Consider the following 27,164-nt stretch of genomic DNA (forward strand, 5'->3'; position numbering starts at 1 on the left):
CCCCTAGTGGGAAACGTTTAAAAACTAAAATTTTCGTTTCGCGTTTAACCGCTTGAGTCCCAGACGGCATTAATTAATGTCATAACAATTGATTATCTATTGTGTCTAGATTCGCGGGCCTTGAAGGATTAATGTTAACTCACGCTAAGTCCACAGAACACAACAAATCACACAAAGTTCAAATATGTTATCAACCACGCTTTTGTTATAATGTCTGCAAGCGAATCAGAAAACACTTGTCAGCGCACAGCGGTCAACTCTCGTTGCGCGACCTATACGGTGTTGATTAAGTTAAGAAATATTCAAAGGGTTTCAAATTCCTTTCTAACCCTTTAGAGTAGGCGCACATCGTTGATTTTTCGTCGGCCGATAGTTTAGTCGGGCAGTTGATCAGTATGGGCATGTATGGGAGTGCGCACACTACGCCGATTCGATTTGGCCGATTCTTCATACAATTTAAAATCGGGCACAACTATCGGCCAACTAAAAATCAACGGTGTGCGCCTACTCTTAATGATTTTTTTCAAATGTTCAAAGATGGAAGTGAGTTCAGTACATATCAATCTATGTTTAACTATGTTATAATGTATTAGCTATGTTTTAAGTTAATAATATCAGGGTGCTAGATAATCTATAGTACAGTCACGGAATGAAAAGGTTCGTCAGTTTTCAAATTGATTCCTTCAACGAATCGCGAGCACATATTACCTTTTGAAACTATGTTACAGAATAATCTCGAGTTAGAGAAAATAATCTTTAACTGTTCGTCAGTAAAGTTCAAAATTATTCAGATCAAAGTTGTTTGACGATTTATCTTGTCAAGAAGATTATTATGATTGATAAACTAAAACCTTCTTGTTGGTTCAAACTGCCATTATTATTTCTTTTAAATAAAAAAAAAATATTGTCAATTGGTCAATGTCATCATTGCATTGCACTGATGGGATAGAAAAATAAACAAGCAAAACCTTATTCGTTAGCAAACGTCATATTTATTTAAATGTTAGCAGCACTGTTTCTTGCACGGTTATGTTGGCAGGTTTGACTCTCACAGTACCTAGTGCAAGCGAAAACCGACACTAAGGTGACGAACCTTTTCATTCCGCGACTGTACAAAATTGTTACCTAGAATAAATTAATTAGGCTATATTTTAATAAAACTTATAGTTATAAACTTGTTACTAAAATTTTAAAATATTCTGTTATAAAATTTAAATATAGTTAATGTTATTTTGATAAAACCGGCACAAATAAATTGTCTATTTATTAATTAATACGTTAAACATGTATTTTAAATGTATATTATGTGAATAAATGTAAATTAAATGCAATTATATACAATTTATCTGTGTCAGTTTCTCCGCATAATATAATAAATGTTTTATAGATTTTAGTGCATTTAGTTTAGGTATCACTATTAGCTATTTTTATGTGTTACATAACACTAATGTATTCAGATGCATTTTATTGATCTTTGAAGTTATCTTTGACCATAAAATAAATATTATTGTCAATTTTATTAATTTTATGAATGTAATTATGAGATTCATCATCATCATTCATTATCATCATTTATTTTCCACTGCAGGCAAATGGTGGATTCGACTTACACTCCCCACAGGGATGTTTCCTGGGTAAAAAACTAAAAGTTTTAATTAGTCTGTCGGTTAACATATCAAAAAATACTCGACACGTATTTTTCACTTTTTCAAATTAATGAAAATGGAAAGAGATAAAGCGCACCAAAGTTCAAAAGAAGAGACCCGTGACGTCACTTTGTACGTCACGAGGAAGTTCAATGCATCCAAACTTCGTAATTACTTGTTTGATTGACAAATAAAAATATACGTGTCCAATATTTTTTGATAATGTATTGGACGGACTAAAATTGTTTTTTTTTTAGGAAATTAGCCGATTCCTGATGTTCGCATACCTATTTGCTTCTTACAGTAGCTCTATCTTAAAGATTACAAATTATTAATAGTCCCGTTAACCCCTCCAGCTAATCTAAAAGGCTGCCACAATAATGGATGGGTTGGAACTACCACCTCTGTTAAAAGATTGAAAACCGTTATCTAAATTACTACTACAGGCATCTCATGGCTCATAGTCCATGGAATAAAAAACATAATTATCTTTTATATTGGGTAATTTTGTCCGCTTTTTTCTATGAGACAGGAGGCAAACAGGCAGACGAGTCACCTGATGGTAAGTGATTACCGTCGTCCATAGACTATTATGCTTATACTTTAAGCAAGTCAAATAAACTTTTTTTTTACTTTGCAAACTCTACTTAATGTTATAGAGTTCAATTTTCTAACGTAACGCTGCTTCTTCTCAGCAATAGCCCATTTATTGTCCCAAAGCAGTGGTAGGGTTAATACGGGGACCTTTAAAAGTGCTTTTTAAAAGCCTATTTGGAAAAATAATAATAATAATAATAAAATCATATTTATTTCTCTCACATACAAAAATTACATTCTTACAATGAGTATTACATATTTGACGCATCTTGTGTGTGAGAGACTGGTGCCTGATATAGGTTTCAGAGAAACCCGTATTTCAGGTCACCAGTGCTCCACCCCCAGGTTGTTTGCATAGTACCTATCTTAGGTACATAAGGTGATATATGGAATAGTGATATTTGGAAAAATCAATAAGTTTTGAGTTTTTTTTACAAAAAAAACTTTTTCTTTTTTTAATGACAATGACTATGCTTTGGGCATCACGATTTCACCAATGTCACATGTACAGACTCTTAATTTAAATACATTTAATTGAAAGTGAATTGCAAAATCAAAGTTTCGGCTTATGTAACTACAAAAGTGAACATTGCAATCACGTACGCTTCCGCATTAATATGTTTATCGTATAACCTTTGCGGGCATTTATTGTGATTTGATTTAAAGCCTGGTGCTCGAGTGGTTTATTGAAGTATCTAATGAGAGTCGTAAACGACGCTTTATGTGATTTGAATTTCCTAGAACACTTATTGGTTCTTGATTCCTTTTGAACGTTAAATTCTTGACATAATTAAGGAGTTGCCACACTGGATTCGTTCTGCGGTCAGGTTAAACTGAACGCAGTTCGCATTATGTATTAACAACATTATCGGTCTCTCAGTATTTCTCAAAAAAAATGTACGTAACGAAACGGTAGTAACGAAATAGTAAGGCCATAAGGCTTGTTATACATTGGCGAAATATTGTGAATGCTCTTCATTTATTCAATTCGAAATATTTGTAAGTATGCACCAAATACGGGGTAATATTAAGGGGTTAGAAATAAAATAAGGGAGTAATCATTCATACTATTTTAATAAAATTATTTTTGTTCCATCATGTTTGTCCATTTTGAGTCGTTCTCTGTAAGCTTTTTGCCTTTCGGCATTGGTTTTTGGCGGCATTCCTAAAAAAACAAAAGAAGTAATCACATAAAAACCTAATCTAAATGATTTGATAATTTTTTGCTGGTGGCACTTCTGTAAAGCAGATAGTATCCAATCCTTTTGTTATTAACGCTCTATATTTTTTGAAATAAATTAAGTAGTGAATATTACTATGCTTAGTCAGGTAATAACAGTATACACTCAGCATTATGTTGTACTTTTTCGTAACGTAACGAAATTCGTAAAAAACGTAACGAAATATTAGACAAAATGAGATCAGAAACAAGTATTTTTTTGATAAAATTTGTTACAGCAAATATAAAAGCTTACTAAATGTTCGTACCACACGTATTACAAAAAATGGTTAAATGAAGACTTACCGTTCTATATAAAATCGCTGATTTTACTGCCTGTTAGGAAAAAGTAATCCCACAAAACACACACGTTTTCACTAATTTTCGCGATAGATGTTATGGCGGAGACGTCAGGCCAACAGCCATTCAGAGTGCAGCTATTGTTGTCCGTGTAAAATAAATACGGAATTGTTCAGAAACCATGGGAAAGTAGAAATAAATCGTAACTAAAGAGTAAATAACGAAATAGTAAATGAGAGCGACTCATTTTGTTTTTTTGCTTTAAATTGCCAATTCATTATGACACCCCATAGAAAATCAATTTGATACAGAAACTGCGATTACTGTAGAACGATAATACTAAGAAATTTACAATAATTTAGTTACGTATCGCATTTTATGAAACAAAAATACATGAAAAAGCTAGGGTGGCAAACAGGTTTTTGTATGAAAGGTAAAAAAGGACTATTTTTAAAATATCTAAATATTTGGTAATAAGTAGGATTATAGCTATAATTCTTCGTTATCTTAAAGATTAATATTCATCCTTCAAAATTGTGTGTGTGTTTTTTTTGTGTGATGATTTATAAATATAAAACTTTTGAACTGTTTCAAAGCACACTTTTTTTTTTCAAAATGTACATTTTTTTTGAGAAATACTCCTCTACATTTTGTATTGATGCGATCTGACCGTGCGGGCACGAGCAAAGAACGCAAACTGCGTCGCTGACAGATTGCCTTGCACTGCTTGCACATATAGTTTGGTTACTGCTTACACAAATGAGTGACTTGCGAACTGTAGGTTACTACTAACTAGGTACTATGGTTATGAGGAACAAAATATTGTGTTAAAAATAATCTATTTTGTAGTTAGCTAAACCTGGTTTGCTTATAGGTTAACACTCAGTTCGCAAATCACTCATTTGATGACGAAACATTTTGTAAGCAGTAACGAAAAATTTTTTTCAGTGTGTCATGACTGCTAATAGATTGTCTTGGCTCTGATCGAAAATGTTGTTCATACATGATGCGGACTGCGTTCACTTTGACCTGAACGCTGCCCGCAGAACGTCCAGTGTGGCAAATCCTTTAATACTCGTATGTCAGCATAGTACGTCATATACTCGTAAATAAGATTGTGCTAAGGCACAGTTACTCGTACGTAAGCCGTTATCTTAAAAAGGTCAACTTAAAAGTTTTAAAACAGGAATTGTAATTAAATTAATTATCTGATGTTCTATTTAGAAACGACGTTGGAGTTCTAATTTGGTTTTATGACCTAATTTTATTAATTTTGTAGATTAGTTGTCCTTATCGAAAAAAAAGTGGTGACTTACGAGTAAGTAGGTACTGTGTTATTGTTCTAGTTTCAGTAATCATTTAGCCCGTTTTTTGGTGGAATGATACAGTGTAAACTTTTATTTTTAACCATCCGAATTGAAAAGAATGCGAAATACCTAATAAAAAAGTTATTTTTTAAGATATTATGCGTTAATGTCATATTTTACTTTACAATGGAGAAATAAGTAATTAGGGTGCATATTACAATCTACATCCCTTAAAATTGATTAGATTTTTGATTTATGACAAATTAAAATAAAATTGAATAATTTCATTACATAAATTAAAGATCAATAAATTAGTTTTCCAACGAAGATAAAAGATTAATCAACGCTAATGGTGATTATCTTATATTTTATTGCCCCATCAACTACATTACATAATTAACACAGAGTTCTAGATATTGGCAATTTTAAATATTTATTATTTCAAAAAAATTAAAAAAAAATTTTTGAACCAAATGTAGGTAACTAAATGTAAACAATCCAAATGCAGGTCATTAAACAGATCAATGTCAATTTTGTTATATTGATTTCACACATTACTCGTTTATGAATTATGAAATCATTTATGGCAAGGAACGTTGATGATATTTGCAGTAAAATGTATTTTTTTAGAACTTCGTTATTTTATGAGCAATTACAATGTTAAGTGCTGTACTAAATAAAAGTAGCTGTAATAATAGTATTAAATTGTGAAATTAATGTTCCGCTGAATATTATTTTGTATTAAAAACCTTTGGTTACATAATAATAGCATAACATAACAATGTCTCAATAACAATAAGAAGTATGTTACCAAATTAAATGCATTGTGCGTAGTGTTAAAGGACATTTTGACACCTAATAATCTATGACTTAACAGTGTCTTTTATAAATTGCTATGTGCCTTACAATTGGTCAACGATGTCAATCAATTTGGCCAGTTTTAATTAAAGATAATTAACATTTTATGTCTGTTATCGGACTCTGTATTATAGAGTCTGTAATTTTAATTAACGCTGCAATGTTGATTGACATTAAGAATTGGGACAACCTATTGTAATTACTATGTATTAAACTGGGCCATAAAATAAGTTAGTGCAAATTATCATGTATATAAAATTGAATAACTAAAACGAAAAACTACTGGTTGTTTTATTAACATTATGAATGCAATAAATAATAGAGTATTGAGTATTTTTTAGATATTCGTTTAAGGGAGATTCTGAGGAACCTTTTTTGAACATGCCTTAAATTAAAATTAGGTTGTGTTTGCGATTTTTTTATTATTAGATCTAGGTCATTTTAACAAAAAAATATCTAATTAGTAAAATAAACAAAAACAACAACAAATAAAGAAATATTGTTGTTTTATTAATATACCTACTTGGATAGGAAACGAATGTCGAATAGTGACCTTTTAGATGTATAAAAGAAATTGTGTATTTTTAAAATAAAACCATCGTCATGCTTATAAATAGTTATTTTAATGTAACAAGTATATTATTACTCAGTCATAGCAATAAAATCAGTAATACTAAACAGTTTAATTAAACAGTGACGTAATGCATCGAATTTACAACATTTTCGAATATTGTTTATAATTTTGTGAAACAAAGCCATTTGTTTAAGCGAGGCTGTTTTTGTGATACTAGTCATAAGTCAAATGTTAAATTTAAGCATTGTTTAAATAAAAACTTATAAAAAAATGACTACGTTTCATTTGATAATGATAAATCATTCATTCCTAAAGGAATCGAATACGTACCACCAAACAGAATAATTTCAGTTTTCTTATCGACTAACATGTACGCGAACGGTTTATTCGCGAAAAATTCTATGGAATTTTTATCTGACACTAAAAACCCTGCTACAGCAGTTTGCACACCTTTTTCTGTTATTTCAATATCTGCTATCTGAGTCATTAAAGATGCGTACAATTTAAAATCAGTAATACCTTTCAAGTTCGCTAAATTTGGATGAAAAACACTTTTCACACCCATGTCATACACCAACTCCGGTATATTGTCAATATCAGAAGTTATCTTAAATTTAGGAATTTTCACGTGCACCAATTTAGGTTTGTTCTTTTTGAACGCGTTAAAAATTGACATTAACCTCACTTTTTGCATCAAGTAAAATACATCGTCGATATTGTTGCGTAGAGGCAAAAATACAAGCATCGACACTCGGTCGTCAGAGCCACACGGCAATTCCAACACTTTTGCGTTTATTACAGGTATCTCTGCATAATTGAAATAGTCTATGCGAGTCATCATTAACACTTCTCCAGCTTCCTGGCCGGTCCTCGAATAAAAGGGTTCGGAACTCGTGTAAACTGGATCGAAGGGAATTTTCCAATCGCTCTTGTAGTAAGACGTATCAGCCATAAGTATCCCTGGATGAATCTTCGGGTTGAAGTCGTTTGGAGTAAACACCTCCTTTATAACTCCATTGGTCGCATCACTAATCTCTCTGTTTGCCCTCTCAGCAGACAAAGCTGAATTGTAAAAGTCTAACAGCATAACGTCCATCGACTTCAGCCTTTCAATCTCTCTAATGAAAGGCTTTTTGATAGCCATCAATCTGTCCAACACGATCAAAGAGCGTCGTTTCGATTCGATTGCCAGCTCCGCGTCCAATCGGTTCAGTATCCACCTCCATTTTCTTCTGAAGCACCTATTTTGGTGGTGTCTGGTCACATTCCTTATTTCCCTCAAAGTCCTCCCATTGGCTCCTTCAGCAAGAGCCAGGAGTTGAAGGTACGTTGAAATCGGCGAAAACACGAAATGGTTATCATTGTCTTGTGCGACTCTATCTAGTAATTTCACTGAGAACTCATATGTTGGTCTTTTTAGTATTAATAAAGCGGATTTAGCACTGCAGTTGTATTTCGCGGCGTATGCGCTCGCGCACATAAGCAAAATTGCCGCGAATTTGATCATCGCGCGAGACAAGCTACCGGCTGTACTGGTGGGATAGGACTGCGGTAAAATCTGTGTACGGATCGCGAGGTCACACGAGTTAGGATACCGTAGGGTTCGATTGGAACCCTTTATGTTTAGATGCATGGTTAGAAAGTTACCTAATTGGATGGTTTTGAAGCTAGAAACTTAGCCTCTTTGCAGGTCAACGGGTCTTTGAAGTGGGTATTAATTATCTTTAAACAAATTGCGTAGAAAATGTTAATAATGTTGTAAAGGATATCTTGGATACGGAAATAGGTTTTTAATTAATTTTTTGTCATCAAATTTTACATTATAGGGGCCATAATTTACCGCCATTTACAATAAAGTACCATTGTATGCAGGTACTTTGAAGTTCTCATTCGCAAAGTACGGAACCGCTTCGATCAAATACTTGAGCGAACTTCCCAAATTTTTTGCACATATTAGATCGTGAAGCAGTTCTCCTGTTAATATCGTCCAGCCTAAACACCGCAAAGTTTTTTGAACCGTATCCAATTAAAATTAGAGCTCACTATCGTCCAGTTAGACTGTTAGAAGCGTAACGGTACTATGATAAGGCATGGCAATGCGGTCTAGAGTTGCCAAAACAAAAAACGTATTTTTGAATGCATTAAAACGGTTGCCAAGAGAGTCTTTAATGCTTCAGAGGTGTTCAAAGTTAATGTTTTGGCATAAACTTTGTACCAAAACAAAAAAATAAAGTATCTAAAGGACAATGTTCGTTCTCCATACATTGTTCGCCGTTAGATCAACAGTGCCGAAAAAATACTTTCTAGGTTCTAAATGACACAAATCTTTATGTAAGAACAATTATTCCTGGCGGACCAATTCTATAAACTTATTGATAGCAATATTGTTATCATAACCTCTTACTTACTAGTATTGTATTATAATATTGTATGCACATGGATTTGGGAGACGTTCTGTATTGTAGTTGTCGCAGCCAAATTGTATTATAATATTGGACGGGTTTTGGAAATAGCTCGGCGTTCCACTTTTATGATTTACTTACTTACATTTTACACGTAAATAAATAACATGAATCCTATGTTTACTTTCCACTCTTGACATTTAACACGTGACTTACCAAACTAACTATCTCCATGGTTACCGTCTTAGTCTATGCATGACTAGGGATTGAACAACTTTTAATTGAATATTATTAACAATTCTCGATAATTTTTATCGATTGAAAAATATTCGGTATTTGAATCGAAAGGTATATTCAATTTTATCAATATCAAAATATTCAATTTTAATAATAAAATAAATATTATTTACTACCACTTATGAAATGTTCTGAAAATTGCCTGGAGCGCTCCCCCAATCCTGGGTTTTCCCTTTCCAAGCTGAGAGGACATCATTTTGGTTCTATTGATACATTATAAAGGTACTTAATATTTGAAATGTATTACCAATTATTGTTATAAGCATTTTGAGCGAATAAAACTTTCAATTCTATTAGAACTTTAGACATTTCTCTCACTTTAAGCGGCATTGGATTTTTCATCGGATTTTGAAACTGTTACAGATAATTATTATTAAAGATGATCCCATATTGTTGTCATTGTCAATATCAGTATTATGATCACAATTCTTTTTATTTTATTCATGACCTTTTAGACCAGTTGGACACATTAGATAGCTTCTTGTAGTATCGTGCAATATATTTTTAACTTTTAATTAAAATCTAGTCATACTGTAGCATTTATTTTATTTACAAGATCGGTATCTTATTGTCTATGATGACCGCAGTCAACATCACTATAACGTGGATTCCTAACAATGAAGTACGGCATTGCCTTGTGCCGATTTTACATAGATTTTATCGACACAAATTATGGAACTTCATAGGATATGGAGCAGGCCACGCCCTAAAATGTCCGGATGTCGTCATAGTATTATGGAATACATATAAAAGACTTTTATTATTTCATTTTCTAATCTTCAAGTGTCCATTACAATCTAATTAATATTTATGTATTCAAAAAGTAAGAGATTAATTTTGATACTTTACTGCTGTGCCCAGGAATCTAAGGCCGTTTCTGACAATGTCCTTTAGCTCCACAGTTGGATTAAGCATTTTTCATGCAGTATGCGGTCAGGTCAGTACGGCTAGCACGAAAAACTTTCGAATTCGAATCGTTTGCGTATTCGAAAAGCCATCAAAAGATTTAGTACGAAAACTACAATAGCGCCCTTGTGAACGTGTCGTAAAGTGAACTTAGTATGAGAAATAGTTGCACGAAACCTTTTTGAGAATCAAAATTGTCAGGTTATCGTTTAATTCGAACGATTCGAAGACGAAAGATGTTCATGCTAGAGGTACAGTTTGCGATTTTTGCTCGTGCCCGCACGGTCAGATCTCATCAATACAAAATTATTATAAAGACCGATAATGTTGTTCATATAATGCGGGCTGCGTTCACTTTGACTTGACCGCAGAACGCAATGAATGTGTCAAATCCTTTAATTTATCAAGTCATGACATTTAATTGACAACCCTATTCACAATAACAATGCCAGAGTTAGAAAATAAAAGTGAAAGTGAATGTTTGATGTAATGTACAGTCTATTAATACTCATTACTTTGCTTTTCTTTTGCTTTGCTCAATGGTTGACTGGGGGAGAATGTCAGATGACATAAAGTTTCTGAACAACAAAGTTTTTAATAAGTCATTTTGAAGAGTATTTTTGCTCAAATAATTAGGTATTTGTGAAAATTCTAATGTACATACTAGGGCATGAATATCGGAATCTCGGAATCTCGTAATATCGGAATCTCGGAGTAGGAGATCCGATATTACAATTCCGATATTGAGCGACCCAATATCGTAATATCGGAATCAGATAAAGGTTTTAATTGAGATTTTAAACAAAGCGTTTAAACGCGCCACAACCTGCCACAAAGCCCAAAGTACATGATTGGCAAAGACCAATGATTTTCTCATGTCTCTCACCATCACTTTTTGTCCCACTGCAAATACTTATGGTTAATTTTACTTGTTCTAAAAAAATTTAACACTTGCCGTACTTGGTCTTAGCAATGAAAAACGACATCTCAACTCCCTTCCAAACAATAATTGGACTATGGCCCTTTAGTTCTGCGTACCTACTATGTGCCCTGCCCATTGCCACTCAGCTTGCTAGTCTGTCAGACTATGTCAGCGACTTTAGTTCGTTAACGGAGCTTCTCATTTCTGATTAGATCTCGTAAAGAAACACCAAGCACAGCCTTCTTCATAGCACGCTGTGCAACTTTGAGAGCCCACGTTTCCGAGCCGTTTATCATCACTGGTTACACACACTGATTGAAGATTTTCGTCTTTAAGCACTGAGGTATTTTGGACAAAAAGATGTTGTGTAGTTTCCCGAACGCGGCCCAGCCGAGTAGGATTCGACGATTTACCTCTTTCTCGAAATTGCATCTATGATCATCTATGAAATTGAATAGCTGATTTTTTTTTCCGAGGTAGACAATATACTTGTCAACAATCTCGAGAATCGAGCTCCCAACCGAAAATAGGTAGGGCGCAACATAGTCATAAGCTTTGTTTTGTCCATGTTCATCCGAAGGCCTACCTGTTGGGAGATTCAATTAAGGTCTTCGAGCATTGTGCCGAGGTCTTCCAGCGATTCCGCACTAGTACGCAAAACTGACGGCCGATGGGGCAGCAAGGTTCTGGAGTGGAGGTCACGTACCGGAAATCGCAGAGTAGGACTGCCATTCACAAGGTGGACCTCAGGCCGCTACCAACCAACCATTGTGAAAATTATTGGGGGAAGCCTATGTTCAGCAGTGCACGTCCTATGGCTGAAATGATAATGATGATGATGGCCCGTGGTTTTGTGAGTTGTACATCGATAATCAAAAAGGAACAAATTACAAGGATATTCAAGTTTTTTTACCACTACCTAAAATTTTTGTAACATTTGACTTGAATGACTCTACAAATCGTTCCGCCAGTATTGGTTGATGAAGTAAAAGTTTGTTTGATACCTGTTTTACAAAAACACTTAAATTCTTTGCTAGTCTATATTGGCCTATTATCAGTAACCAAATACAATGGAATTGGATACCGATAACATACAAAAATGGTTTTAAATACTTCAATTTTATAATTTTAAGAAGTGCTGTTTTCTACCAAATTAAAGATATTGATTAAAATAATTATTTTACTGTATACAATTAAGAAATGTTACGAAAATAATCAAATATGTATTCAATTTATAACACAAACTCAATTCCGATATTAATATCGGAATTCCGATATTGAGATCTAATATCGGAAATCAATATCGGAATTGAAAACCTTCCGATATTACATGCCCTAGTACATACATATAGACTAACGCCCGTATTCACAAACATTACTATGACGTCTCACAGTGCGCGTGGACGCACTCACAGAGCTCTATTCAACGCTGTGCGTTAATTTGCTGCTTCACTTATAAAATTGGTAAGTAGGTATGGGCTCTGTAAAGCAAAATCGACTATTGATTCTTCTCGATAAATTATCGATTTTTCAATACCATCGATAATTAGACAACTCTACACAGTGATTGATTGTTGCCATGTATGCTCTAATTTTTCCATGGTAAACGATACCTTACACTTTGTAATGTAATTCAATAACACAAGGTTCCAATTGTTCTCTATGGTATTAATTACTCTCAACAACTCGTCTTGATTTATTCGATCTACTGGACTAGTTTCATTTTCATCATCATCATCACCAATGTCATCATCATTAGGTCAATTACTGAAGGAGCACGACCCTCTCTTATTAGGTCTCTTTCTTACGGTGACATCCCGTTTGTTGCAGGAAGCGTTTTTACAAAATTTCGTCTAGTAGTTTTCATTTTTTTTTAAAGATAGCTGATAGCCCCTCGTACTAAGCTAAATAATATGCTTGTGTCACGAGTGAGCTCACCACAATAGTTCACAGTTTCATACGAACATCCCGTTTGCTCTGTCCCGAAAAAACCGATCCGTTCGAATTTGGAATTCGAATTTCAAACACATGGTAAATACCCACACGAGCGACCCCCTTTGGTTCAGTTTTGTGGGGTCCTGCATTACTGGGTCCCGTAAAACTGGATTGTCGTAGAAAAGGGCCTTTATAGAAGTAGGTACATGTACTGAGGATTAGACTTCCCTCCAGTGCAAAGCGGTAAAGTCAAAGTCAAAGTCAAAATTTGTTTATTTGTATAGACTATTATATAGTGTTTACAAATCGTCAAATATTTTGCTTTTAAGGAGCCTCTACATGTCTCATAATCTTTTTACCCTACTAGCGCTTCGAGACCAACATTTGGCAAGTGCTGAGAAGAAGCGCCGCAACAAACTCAGGTAGACAGATGACAAGCAAAGGTTTAGTTAAGATAACCGGAATAGCTAGCTACTTTAACCTTATAAAACTAAACGTTAACTAGCGAAAAGTTCAAGGTGACAACGTATAGGAAGCTGCACGCTTTCGTTGTGTAGTATACTTGACCTTGGAGCGCGACAGACGAACTATGTATGTATAAGAATTTAGCAATGCTTTACGTCATGAAACGACGTCCGCGCACAAGGTGGACCGACGACCTCATAAAAGTAGCAAGAAGGCGCTGGATGCAGGCCGCTACCAAACGGGCGATGTGGAAATTATTTGGGGATGCCTATGTTCAGCAGTGGACGTCCTCTGGCTGAAATGATGATGATAGACATCTGGAGTTACAGGTGCGTTGCCGGCCTTTGAGGTATGAGTACGCTCTCATCTTGAAAAGATAGCAGCGGGACTATTCCCACTTCTCGTTCCTACCGCTGAAACTCCTGTGTAGCCAGGATCTACAGCTTAACCGCCAATAAAAAGCCAATCAGTGAAGGTCAAGTTTGTCCCGAGGGAAAGTTAAACTGACATAGGAAGAGTTCGAAGTTAAGGTTCGACTTCCCTCCATTGCAGCGGATGACAGGTGACAAACAAAGGTTAATATAAGATTTTAAACTTTCGCGTTCCATTTTAATTAAAATTGCAGCATCGCAGCCGAAACGTCAAGCCGTGTGTACATAATGTAACTCATTAATAAACGTCGAGTAAAGACGCGTGTCTTACTATTTTAAACAAAGGTTTGGTAACCTTTGTTTAAAATAGTAATCGAATCGGTCCAGAAATATCGATTCATTTATTTATTTATTTCATTCAACATTTTTGTTGTTATAAGACGGTGGTAGCCAGGCGGACTTAGAACGAGCCAAACAAGCCTATTAGGAAAATTTCCTCTCACTGGGAGCACACAAATACCTATTTATGTGCATAAACAAAATAGTTTGTTTAGTCTGGGTGTGTTCTATGTAAGTATTTTCTGAAAGGAAGTAGGTATCTAAATAGGTTTGTTTATTCCGTTATCTGGTACCTACAGTCAGCGTCAAATAGTTCGTGACACCCAAAGTAGCCAAAAAGTTCGCAATGTTACAATGAAGAATGTTCACTAATTTTGTTTTTTAGCTTTCTGTATTCTCTGTTAAAAATAAAAAATACACGTGAAAGAATTATTTCGATACGTTAATTAGTTTCCAAGATATTGAATTTTAAAAGTGCGGGCGGCGGCCGGCCCGCCATTTTATGCGCGTGACGTCATATTACAACGACTGGCTCATATTTGTATGGGTGGAATCTTGCAAACTGAATTAAGACCCACTTCCAGGCAACCGATTAAGCTGAAATTTCGCAAACACATGTGATTTGGATGACCATGCAATATTATGATGACATGGAGCTGATCTGATGATGGAGCTGGAAGGTGGCCATAGGAACTCTATAATAAAACGACTTAAATTCAAATTCAAATTCAAATTGTGTTTATTGTGAAATCACAGGTACATAAGTCAGGTCATTAAATTTGTATGATAAATCAGCTGTGTTCCGCCGCATGGGCATACAATAATGGTAAGATACAATTGATAGTTAGTAAATCTATGACACAATAAATGATACAATTCAAATACAAGTCAATTAATAATAATTATAAGTTAATTAAGTCATACAGAAAATGTCAGCAGAATACAATATTATGTCAGTCGGAGAGAAAAAAAAAAAACATTTCATTAATAAATAGGTTGGGTACTCAAATTGTCACACAAATCATTATAAATTGTCAGAAAGATATTCATTAACAGAGTAGTAACCTTTTTTTAACAAAAGGTCCTTTAGCTTAGCTTTAAATCCCAACTTCCCAACTTAATATTATAAATGCGAAAGTAACTCTGTCTGTCTGTCTGTCTGTTACGCTTTCCCGCTTAAACCTCGCAACCGATTTTGATGAAATTTGGCATAGAGATAGTTTGAGTCCCGGGAAAGAACATAGGATAGTTTTTATCCCGGTTTTTGAAACAGGGACGCGCGCGATAAAGTTTTTCTGTGACAGACAAAAACGCGCGCGATAAAGTTTTTCTATGACAGACAAAATTCCACGCGGGCGAAGCCGCGGGCGGAAAGCTATACACAGAGGCGGGGCAAGACCTAAATTTGATGTGGGCAAGACAGATTTCGCGAGGCCTTGTTCTGTGGCGACTAGGGCTTGAATACCGGAATTCCGGAATTTCGTAACTCCGGAATTCCGGATAGGTTTTTTCCGATATTTCAATTCCGGAACTGAAGCCAATATCGTATTCCGATATTGAAATTTTTCATAAATTATTTTAAGTTTTCAAAATGATTTTTATCCAAATCGGTCCTTCTATAAGGAAGTCCTCGAGACAGTCATGTATTCGCAATTTTATTACTAATAGTATTAAAGAGGCGATAGAGAAGAATCAAAGCTCCAAAATGTTCGCAAGAGACAACTCTAGCAAAGCCAGCTGACGAAGCTAAAGACAGCGGACGGTAATGTAACATCAACAAAGGGTTCTGGGAGAGATCGAAAAGTTTTTATGGACAGCTATATACCACGGTCACCTAACCTGTTAATAGCTCAACCACAGGATAGTTCCACCAAGAGCTAAGCTAACTCGACAATATATCGAAGATATCCCGGACATCAGCCTATACGAGATTAGGATGGCTCTCATACAACTAAAAAACAACAAGGCACCGGGTGATGATGGAATAACCTCGGAGCTTCCTGATCGCGGCGGGTGGAAAACCGATACTGAAAGTCCTTCAGAGACTCTGTAACTTCGTCTTCTCCAGGGAATAATGCCAGAGGCATGGAACAGAGGCGTAGTGGTGTTTTTCTTCAAGACAGGGGTAAAAGCCTTATTAAGGAATTACAGGCCCATCTGGGTTCTGAGTTATGTCTACAAGCTGTTTTTGAGAGTCATCACGAATAGTCTCGCGCGTAGGTTCGATGACTTATTCGCCTTAGCCTCTCGAGGAAGCCGGTTATCGAAAAGGTTAACAGTACCATATACCACATCTATACGCTACGGCAGGTTATACAGAAGACCGAAGAGTCTAACTTGCCATTATGACTGGCGTTCTTGGACTATTAGAAGGTCTGGCGTTCTTAGACTTTGAGCCTGGCTGAGCACGAGGGCGATTCTATATTACGTTATAATACGTCGAATCCAACTCGGCTGGGGAGCGTACGAGAAACTACATAACATCTTTTCAACCAAAACACCTCAGTACTCAAAGACGAAAGTCTACAATTAGTGAGTGTTACCAGTAGTGATGACATTATGTTTTGAAAACGTGGCCTCTCACTATAAATAGGCCTTATAATAAGCTCAAATTTGCACAGCGTGCTATGAAGAGGGCTAATGCTCGGTGTTTCTTTTCGAGATCGAACCAGAAATGTGGAGATTACTACAGTCGCCTGACATAGCGGTCGGATTTGCAAGCTGAAGTGGCAATGGGCAGGGCACATAGTACGTAGAACAGACGGCCGATGGGACAAGGTCCTGAAGTGGATGCCACATACGTGTACATGTTTGTCGGGTGGCGCTTTCTTTTTTTAACCAACTCCGGAACTAGTTCCGGAATTCCGGAGTTGAGTGCCCAATATCGGAAATCAGTTCCGGAATTGAAAACTATCCGATTTTGCAAGCCCTAGTGGCGACCTGAAGACGGATTTTATGAAATAATAAAAAAAAAAGGGTCAAAGGTCTATACATTGACAGTTTCTGATTAATTTCTTGATTCAGTGATTATTTTTAAAGGAATATTGCGCCAAAGAATAATGTTCGTCACTTAAAACCGTGTTGTTGCTTAATTTTGTGTCTGATTATGGCTGAATTTGTTTGGAAAAAAATATATTTTTATTTTTAACTACATTGTTTAGCTATCAAGAATTTATATTTAATAGTCAATGTTCGTATTGTGATATTGTCATCTCCACCTTGTATACATTTTTTCTAAATTTTTGATGCGCGAGGCCCCTTGTACCGCGAGGCCGTAGGCGGTGGCCCACGTCGCCTACGCCTTACGCCGCCTCTGGCTATACAAGTATACATGTAGTTTCAATTATATCTTTTGGTAAATGGTTGTATATTTGAGGCGCCCATACAGAAAACGCTCAAAATGCATCGAGGCTCGTTCGTTTTGTATTGATGAGTAGGTATTTTAATTCTATACATATTATTATAGTAATCGGGGTCTAATGATGGAGCTGGAAGGTAATTCGCAATAAAACGACACAATCGCATCAAGTTTGGGTTTGGTTCAATTTTAATTTCTGTGATGGGTCTGGGTGTTAATATGTATACCTAATAAGTTTGTTTTTACAAAAAAAAAAATATTTAAGTATGTTTATATCCGTTTTCTAGTGAGCGGACGCTGTGAATGTACGTCACACGGGGTCACGTGACCGTCGGCGGGACTCAATATTTAAGCGAACTTTGAATGCCTATAAAATCATAACTACTGGGTATTTTTGAATGAAATAAAAACTGATGTATTTGTAAATGTAAAAGCTTAACTGTAACATAGGTTTCAAGTGATTTTGCATACCTAGTAACATTCTCAAATGTCCACTTTTGGGTGTCACGAACTATTTGACGCTGACTGCACTACAATCTTGAGATTAGAGAGAGGCACAGTGTAAAATTACCAATATTGGATATTTTTATGATTAACTAGCGGCCGCCCGCGACTTCGTACGCGTGGATCCCGTTTTACCCCCTTCATCTATCTTACGCGGTTTAGATTTTTTCATACAAATGTTTTTTCCCGCTAACTCCCGTTCCCGTGGGAATTTTGCAATATCCTGTTGTAACTAAGCTTTAAGTTTACTAAGGTACCTGCATGCCAAATTTCAAGCGTGTAACTTAAGCGGTTTAGATTGTTCATACAAAAGGACTTTCCCGCTAATTCCCGTTCCCGTGGGAATTTCGTCCTTTCTTAGTGCACCTCAACGGTACCTAAGCTACGCCCCTTCCAAATTTTAAGTGCCTACGTTTAGCCGTTTAGACTGTGCGTTGATATGTCAGTCAGTCAGTTTCTCCTTTTATTATTTAGATATTGTAATTTAGGTTTTTATTAAGTTTAGGTTTTTTAGTGACTATTTTATTTATTCGCTCAAAGCAGCTTGCACATAATATCACAGTACAGGCTTAATGCCATATGGCATTCTCTTTCAGTCAACGTTTGGGTTATAAGAAATGCCTAATTTATTTATTTGTGGCGGTCATCCGCCACATTCCTAACTTGGACCACCGCCTTAGATTTCGGAGCGATCCGCTTCCGCCTATGAGATTGGGCCAACCCCGACTTGACTGAACGTGACCGAATGGTTGGCGCATGCGTGCTGCGGCCATCACAATACGTCTGCGTCGCTCGCACACCCGTGAAGACGTATGCTGCCGTCTCGCTTCAACGCCGGTCACCGATCTCCGCTCACTCATCGCCGTTGATGAGTTTTGAAATATGTCGTCGTGACACTTCTTCCGCGATCGCTTTGCTCTCAACGGTTAAATAATTTTATTGCTATTGTATCCTAATCAATCCCTTGCTATTCCTGTTGTTAAATATAATTTCCTATCCGCTAATAACATTCTTCCTTCTACCGTGTTCTTCCTACCTTTATTTCCTGACTCGAACTGCATAACAATAATCTTAACGATTAAGAATCGGAATAGGATTCCGAGTAAAATATATGGTGGGTTGTTGGCAAATAACCCCCATATCTGGTGACCCTGACGACGGAGAAGGAGAATTTCCGAAGCAGTCGAAGTTTGGAAAAATTCTACAAAAGGATAAGGCCGCGGTGTGGTCATAAGCGGTGAGCGATTTTTCGAATTTTAACAATGGGCAATGAGGAAATTTTAAAAGTCAGCGTAAGAGTCCCGCAAGTCGCCAGCACTTCCTCTGCTGCAGTTCCCTACAGCGACATGAAACACCGGATTGCAGAGTTAACCAAGCAAGTGGCTATGCTGACTAGCAGGATTGAGGAGTCGGAGAACCGATCGCGTGCGAGATCTCAAAATAACAACCGGTACAATCGCTCACGCAGCCGCTCTAGACCAAGACAACCACCGCCTGACCATCCACACTGCTTCTACCACTACACCTACGGTACGAAGGCGAAGAAGTGTAAGCAGCCTTGCAGCTTCCCCTCGGAAAACTTCAAGGGCGGTCGGAAGTAGCGGCCCACGACTGCCCCTCTGCAACAGGCCGTCTTTTCGTTACGGATCGCACATCGAAAATGCAGTTCCTCGTGGACACTGGCTCAGACCTGTGTGTTTTCCCGCGATCTGCTATCAAGACGCCCTGTACTAAGACCAAGTATGATCTCGTCGCAGCGAACAATTCTGTCATTCACACTTATGGACCTGCACTGTTGCATCTGAACTTGGGACTCAGGCGAGATTTTACTTGGAACTTCATCATAGCAGACGTTTCAAAGCCAATCATCGGTGTGGACTTCCTGAGCCACTACAATTTGCTCGTGGACTGCAGAAATCAACGTTTGGTCGATGGAATCACAACCCTGTCCGTAGCAGCTGTTACTTCTGGAACCTCAGACGACATCGCTTCTGTCAAAGCCGTCACTGGTGAGACCGAGTTTCACGCACTTCTGCGCGAGTTCCCAGAAATTACCAGGCCAGCAGGCGTTCGTTCTCCACCCAAGCACAACACACTGCACCACATTAGAGTCAGCCCTGGTCCACCGGTATCTTGCAAGCCTCGACGTCTTGATCCAGTTCGCTTCCAAGCGGCGAAGAAGGAGTTTGAGGACATGCTTGCGTGTGGTACGGCTCGACGTTCAGAGAGTCCATGGTCTTCTGCTCTGCACATGGTGAGAAAGAAGGACGATGGATGGAGACCATGCGGCGACTACCGTGCGCTTAATGCCAGGACTATTCCAGATCGGTATCCCATCCGTCACATACATGACTTCTCCTACCAGCTCTCAGGATGTACCATCTTCTCCACCATCGATCTGGTGAAGGCATACAACCAGATTCCGGTAAATCCAGCTGATATCCCCAAGACTGCCATCACCACGCCGTTTGGTCTGTATGAATTCCCATACATGACGTTTGGGTTAAGGAACGCTGCGCAGACCTTTCAGCGGTTCGTCGATGAAGTTCTTCTGGGCCTTGACTTCTGTTTCGGGTATCTCGATGATATCCTGGTGTTCTCCAGCAGCCCAAAAGTCCACCTGGAGCACCTGCGCCAGCTGTTTGAACGTCTGAAAGAGTACGGGCTACTAGTTAACACTTCAAAGTGTAATCTTGGCCAGTCGGAGATTACGTTCCTCGGCTATCAAGTCTCTGCAGCTGGAACTAAGCCTCTGGGGACTAAAGTAGAAGCCATACAGAACTTCACACCACCAAAGACCGTCAGGGAGCTTCAGCGTTTCCTCGGTATGCTCAACTTCTACCGACGCTTCATACCGAATGCTGCTAAGATCCAAGCCCCGCTCACCAGTATTCTTGCTGGCCCTCGGATCAAAGGTTCACAGCCTATTACTTTGTCGCCGGAAATGCTGAAGTCGTTTGAAGACTGTAAGACTTCCCTGTCGCAAGCCACTCAACTCATTCATCCAGACCCTTCTGCTGAACTTGCCATAGTCACGGACGCTTCAGATGTAGCTATAGGAGCCGTGCTACAGCAACTCAAGGATCAAGTCTGGCAGCCCTTGGCTTTCTTCTCTCACAAACTGAGTGCCTCCCAGAAGAAGTACAGCCCGTATGATCGAGAGTTACTTGCAGTATACGAAGCCATCAAGTACTTCAGACATATGGTTGAAGCCAGAACCTTCACTGTGTTTACGGATCACAAGCCACTGACATTCGCATTCTCGCTTAACAGAGACAAGTGTTCGCCTAGACAATTCAGATACCTTGACTTCATCTCACAGTTCACCACCGACATAAGGTTCATTCCTGGACGCGACAACATCGTCGCCGACGCCTTATCACGGATCGAAGAAGTAGCTTGCGTCGTGGACTACGAGTCTCTTGCACGTTCTCAGGAGAGTGATCCAGAGCTGCAAGAGCTTCTCAAGCATGGAACAGCCTTGAGACTCCAAAAAGTTGCCACTGAGGTGAGCAACACGCCTGTCTACTGCGACACGTCTCTGCCATCTCTTCGTCCGTACATTACGCCCGAGTTCCGCAAGCAAGTCTTTGATGTGCTACACGACTTACACCACCCAGGAAGATCAGCTACTGTGCGACTGGTGACACAAAGATTTGTTTGGCCAGGGATTCGCAGGGACTGTAGAGAATGGTCTAGGCAATGCCTAAAATGCCAGAAAAGCAAAGTTGCCCGGCACACTACCTCTCCTCTATCCTGTTTTCTTCCACCTTCCTCGAGGTTCTCTCATATTCACCTCGACATCGTAGGGCCATTACCTTTGTCATGTGACTACAGGTACCTCCTCACTGTCATAGACAGGTTCACTCGGTGGCCTGAAGCGTATCCGCTGAAGGACATCACCGCGGAGACCTGTGCTGCTGCCCTCGTGTCTGGCTGGATTGCCAGATTCGGTTGTCCTGAGCGGGTAACCACAGACCGTGGTCGCCAGTTTGAGAGCCACCTGTTCCAGGCCCTCACTTCTTTGGTTGGTGCGCGCCATCTCCGCACCACAGCCTACCACCCAGCGGCCAACGGTATCGTTGAGCGACTCCACCGCCAACTCAAGGCAGCGATCATGTGCCACGCTCCAGCTTCACAGTGGACTGAAGCACTGCCACTGGTTCTTCTAGGCATGCGTAGTGCCTGGAAGGAAGACCTCCAGTCTTCCCCTGCCGAACTGGTGTACGGCGAAGCACTTCGCCTACCCGGTCAGTTCCTGTGCCCCAAGGACGACTACCTCACAGCTGACGTCACCCAGTACGCGACTCGTCTTCGCGCGTGCATGGCGAAGCTTGCTCCTCGTCCTACCACCTGGCACTCCACTTCGGCCTTCTACGTTCCACGCGATCTCCACACCTCTTCCCACGTCTTCGTTCGTCAAGATCGCGTGAGAGGCGCCCTGGAGCCACCGTACGCTGGACCCTACAAGGTTCTCAGCCGACAACCTAAATACTTCACCTTGGACGTCAACGCCAAGAATGTCAATGTCTCCATTGACCGGCTCAAGGCAGCGTATGAGTCCAAAGAAGTTCAGAGGACGGCTCAACCTGCCGAAGAAGACGTCATGCGGACTTCCCGTGGTCGAAGAGTCCGGCTGCCTGATTTTTATCGACCGTAGTCACGGTCTGCGGAGGGGAGTACTGTGGCGGTCATCCGCCACATTCCTAACTTGGACCACCGCCTTAGATTTCGGAGCGATCCGCTTCCGCCTATGAGATTGGGCCAACCCCGACTTGACTGAACGTGACCGAATGGTTGGCGCATGCGTGCTGCGGCCATCACAATACGTCTGCGTCGCTCGCACACCCGTGAAGACGTATGCTGCCGTCTCGCTTCAACGCCGGTCACCGATCTCCGCTCACTCATCGCCGTTGATGAGTTTTGAAATATCGCACCCTTAATAATGAATGGGCACAACTCCAAAATTCAGTTTTTTGGGAAAAGCCAAAAAACCAATCGGCGGATCGCGGTTTTTTACATAATTGGCTCTAAAATCTTTATTTTATCAGCTACAACTTTCAAATTAAGCATACTTCATCACTGGTATCTGTTATATAATTTGACATGAGACATTTTTGAAAATATTGATTGAGTATGTAAAAAAATTGTTTAAAAAAATATTTCAAAGTTAGGCCTTTATTTTACTATTTCTGTTGTTGTGATTTTGGGTATTACTTGTACTTGTGCCCATCTAATCCTTAGGCTGAATTGTTTTATATGGCATATTCCCTAATATTGCTCTCTAATATTTAAAAATAAGTGTATTATTCGATTTTTATATTGATTTACGCCCAATAACATTGGGGACAGTTATTGTGCGGTATAGTAGCTTATAGCCAATTCAGTATAAGAGTAGGGTGCTGAATACTAGAAAATTATTAGATATGTCGAATTAGATTAAAATAAAGACTATTAGCTATTTCTCTGAGAAAACCGACATGAAAATACTAATTTTATGCATTCAAAATATTTTTACTTAGATAGATAGGGACTCTTACCCTATAAAAAATATGCTTTTTATCAAATAAAGAAAAAACCTACAAAAACTTTTTCTGTAAGGTTTTCTGTTATGGATTTGTTCAGGATAATCACTTATTAAAGTCCAACAGCCAGTACCTTGGTATCTTTTTTCCACTATCCTGCTGTCCTGGTGGAAGGAACCGTTCTCCTTGTCCCTTACTATAATCACCCACATTATGTGGGAATCAGTTCAAATGGCTATTGTAAAAAATACAATTTAATACTCAAATTGGCGTGTGTAATTTTTGAAGGATTTTAGCAACCAATTTTGAACACAAGAATATCTATTCTGTTTCTGTGTTCTAACATTCCCCAAAAAATATTTTACTACTAAAGCACCTTAGCCATGCTTCAGATTCAATTTGTGTTATATGGTTTACAAATACAGTCTTTTATAAGAGCACGGATTTGCAGTCCATCGAAGATAGCTGCTTTTAATTTTTCCGTACTCATCATCATTTTGCTTTTGATCATTTTAGTGATTAGAAAGCTCAATACATATCTTTGGCCCTCCAAATAGAAGCCCTTTACGTCCTGCTTGACTTCAGTATTGCAAAGAGTCTAGGTACACAAGGTTTACGACGATATTGGACACCCAATATTTATTATTTTGTACAATTTTTATCCCAGAGTATGCTTGGTTTGTTATCACAAACTCCGTGATCTTTTTTCTTTGCTTTTGTGTACAATATTTGCCACATATTAATAAAAACTGGTGTTAACACAAGATTACATTACGAACTCACATTTTTAAGACAAAAAGCACTTTAGAACTTAAATTTAGACAAACTGAAAATTTCAAGGTCTAATAGCTGATCAGTAAAATTGTAGTAACTTAATACGTGAAAAGATAATTTTAAAATAAATTCGATGTATCCTCAGTCCTCAGAATCTGAGTGATTAATTAGCATCAATTTATGTGACCGTAATAAATTAAAGAATATAATTATAAATTATAACACTAACATATTAAAGTAATTCACCTTTTGGCTGACTAGTGCGTTTATTCATGAAATAAACAAAGAAAAAAGCCAACCCGAGCCCCGAGCGAACGTTAATAGCCTTAACACGTAGGTATGTCTCTTATTTTATAAATCATTAGTTTATTTGTCGGGAAGTATTTCATAACCACCGCTTTATTTCTTAGCATCGCGATAAAACATTCTATAGGCTCCTAATCAACCAATAGGTATGAAAATTAATACCAAGAAGCAAATTACTTTTATAGGAGAGTTATAAATTTAACTACAAACACCCATCCATGGTCCGCCTAACTAAAGTTAAAGTTATATTTTATAATTTTCTATGATTAACGGGACTTTATCAATGTAATAAAAATGAAAATGTAACATATTATTAGAAATATATGGAATTAATTAGACTTAGCTCACTAACACTTACTTAAAAGTTTGTCACACAAAGGCACAACTCCAAATTGGACCACAGTCGCGGGGGCCGGATTCGACAAATATCGGCATGTCTCTGATTCAGCCCTTCTAGCGGGAAGATAGATGAAAGTATGGAAGGGGCACAAAATGTAGAACTCTTTAATCTGATCATTGTTTTCGATTTCTGTGAAAGCCATCTTGTAGAACTGACGAAAATATGCCTCTCTAGTACAAAAAGTAAAAAACCAAAAATTTTGAGTTGTGCCCCTATATTATTAAGGGTGCGATATGTCGTCGTGACACTTCTTCCGCGATCGCTTTGCTCTCAACGGTTAAATAATTTTATTGCTATTGTATCCTAATCAATCCCTTGCTATTCCTGTTGTTAAATATAATTTCCTATCCGCTAATAACATTCTTCCTTCTACCGTGTTCTTCCTACCTTTATTTCCTGACTCGAACTGCATAACAATAATCTTAACGATTAAGAATCGGAATAGGATTCCGAGTAAAATATATGGTGGGTTGTTGGCAAATAACCCCCATATATTCACTCAAAACAGCTTGCACATAATTGAACTTAATGCCATGTTATTATACTTTTCTAAAGTACGGCCAATTAGCAGCGATACAAAAGGTCGATACGACTGTCGAGTTGACAATATATTCTGTCTCTTCCCATCTTGTGTATTTGCCGCAATGTCTCGTTCTCCCGCCAAAATATGTCAAAGTCAGACGGGTTCACCCATGACATTGGGTTCGTTTACATTTGGTATCGCTTCTCGTTGGCCGTACTTTAGTCAACCTTTTGGCTAAGCAGAAAATTATATTTCAAACTCGCTGCAAGCCCATAAAACCAACACTCGGTCGTAAATTCCGTCCACGTACACGAACTATCAATTTAACTAGAGTGGGAAAACAGCATGTTTTCCCTTATTTGCTAGAGCCTAGTTTACGCAGGTTAATACTAGGGATGTTATGGATATGTTATTTCGGTTATGGATACGGTTACGGATATAAAATTATTTCGGATAATTTCGGTTATGGATACAATTTTAAATAATTTAAAAGATTTCTAGACTAGTTTATTTTGTTTTTACCGAATGAATGATTAGGTAAAACTGGCTGTTATGCTACAGAAAAACAATATAAAAAAAAAGATTTAGGCTGAGTTGCACCACCTAACTTTGACCGTAACTATAACGATAACCGGTGTATTTTGTATGGAGTTTGACAGATTTTTGACGTTTGTCAAAGTTAAAGTAAGATGGTGCAACCCAGCCTTAGACTCTGCCGACATTCGAAACTTTTTTAATCCTCGATGAAAAAACTACGGGGTGTGTCATGTTTCGAATAACCGAAAGTTTCGGTTACGATACGGATATCCGTAACATCCCTGGTTAATACACGCCTGAGGCTAGAACCAAGTGAAAGTAGATCTTAGAGATTAAACCTATACTGCCTAGCGCTATGAAAAAGTTATTAGTAAGAGTGGATTGTTAGACCAAGGTCTAACAAATACACTTTTACTGATGGTCAATTGATACCAACTCTGTGACTCTCCTGTGACTGAGTTTCTTGCGCTGCTTCTTCTCAGCACTGGCCCATTTATTGTCCCGAAGCAGTGGTAGGGTTAATACTGGGCCGTGTAAAAGTGCTTTTTGAAAGCCTACTTGCAAAAAATTTATGAGTTTTATGAGTTTTGAGTTCTTATGAGCGTAGGCTAAAGCTCTCTCCTTAGCAGATTAAAGCCACCCGTAAAAGCTTTTTTCAAAAGGATATTATTCAGAATTTTTGAAGGGCGTAAATACTAGGTAACCTTATCAAAATTGATTCAGCGTTTTACGTGTGAAAATGAAACATATAGAATTACTTCCACATTAGTAATAAATGGAATCTGGATTTTCCTTTTCGTGCATAAATAACTTTCCTGTAAATTTTAATTCGGAAATGACTAGTTCCCAATAAATTCAAGTGGTATAGAGATGATTCGAAACCATTTCAGAGAATCACTCAAAGGGATTCAATTATGTGAATCAGTACCAGTTATCGAGCATTATAATACTCTAGCTGTGCCCACGCCTTCGTAGTAGGTACGCGTGAAAATAGTTTGAATAATATTTCCCGTTTTTGCAAAATTTTTCTTTACTGATCCGCCCCTACTGGCTGTACGGTGATGTTACCTGAAGCTTTCCTCGATAAACGGGCTATCCA

The 27,164-nt window shown here is 38.0% G+C and overlaps 2 protein-coding genes across 2 annotated transcripts in view; one reads left to right on the forward strand and one right to left on the reverse strand.

The window, feature by feature from the left end:
- The window catches only part of LOC135083494 (juvenile hormone epoxide hydrolase-like), a 118,369-nt gene extending 92,200 nt beyond the window's left edge, over positions 1–26,169 (forward strand). The window contains exon 9 of the mRNA XM_063978255.1: positions 26,117–26,169. The gene's annotated coding sequence lies outside the window, so the exon portion shown is untranslated. The remainder of the gene's footprint in view (positions 1–26,116) is intronic.
- Positions 6,531–8,058, reverse strand: LOC135083443 (serine protease inhibitor 77Ba-like). Its single transcript, XM_063978185.1, has one exon. It carries the CDS (start codon positions 8,006–8,008, stop codon positions 6,776–6,778), a length of 1,233 nt encoding a protein of 410 aa, XP_063834255.1. The 5' UTR covers positions 8,009–8,058; the 3' UTR covers positions 6,531–6,775.
- Positions 26,170–27,164: the final 995 nt, after the last annotated feature.

Source organism: Ostrinia nubilalis, chromosome 23, assembly GCF_963855985.1.
Source record: "Ostrinia nubilalis chromosome 23, ilOstNubi1.1, whole genome shotgun sequence".
NCBI classification, from domain to species: domain Eukaryota; kingdom Metazoa; phylum Arthropoda; class Insecta; order Lepidoptera; family Crambidae; genus Ostrinia; species Ostrinia nubilalis.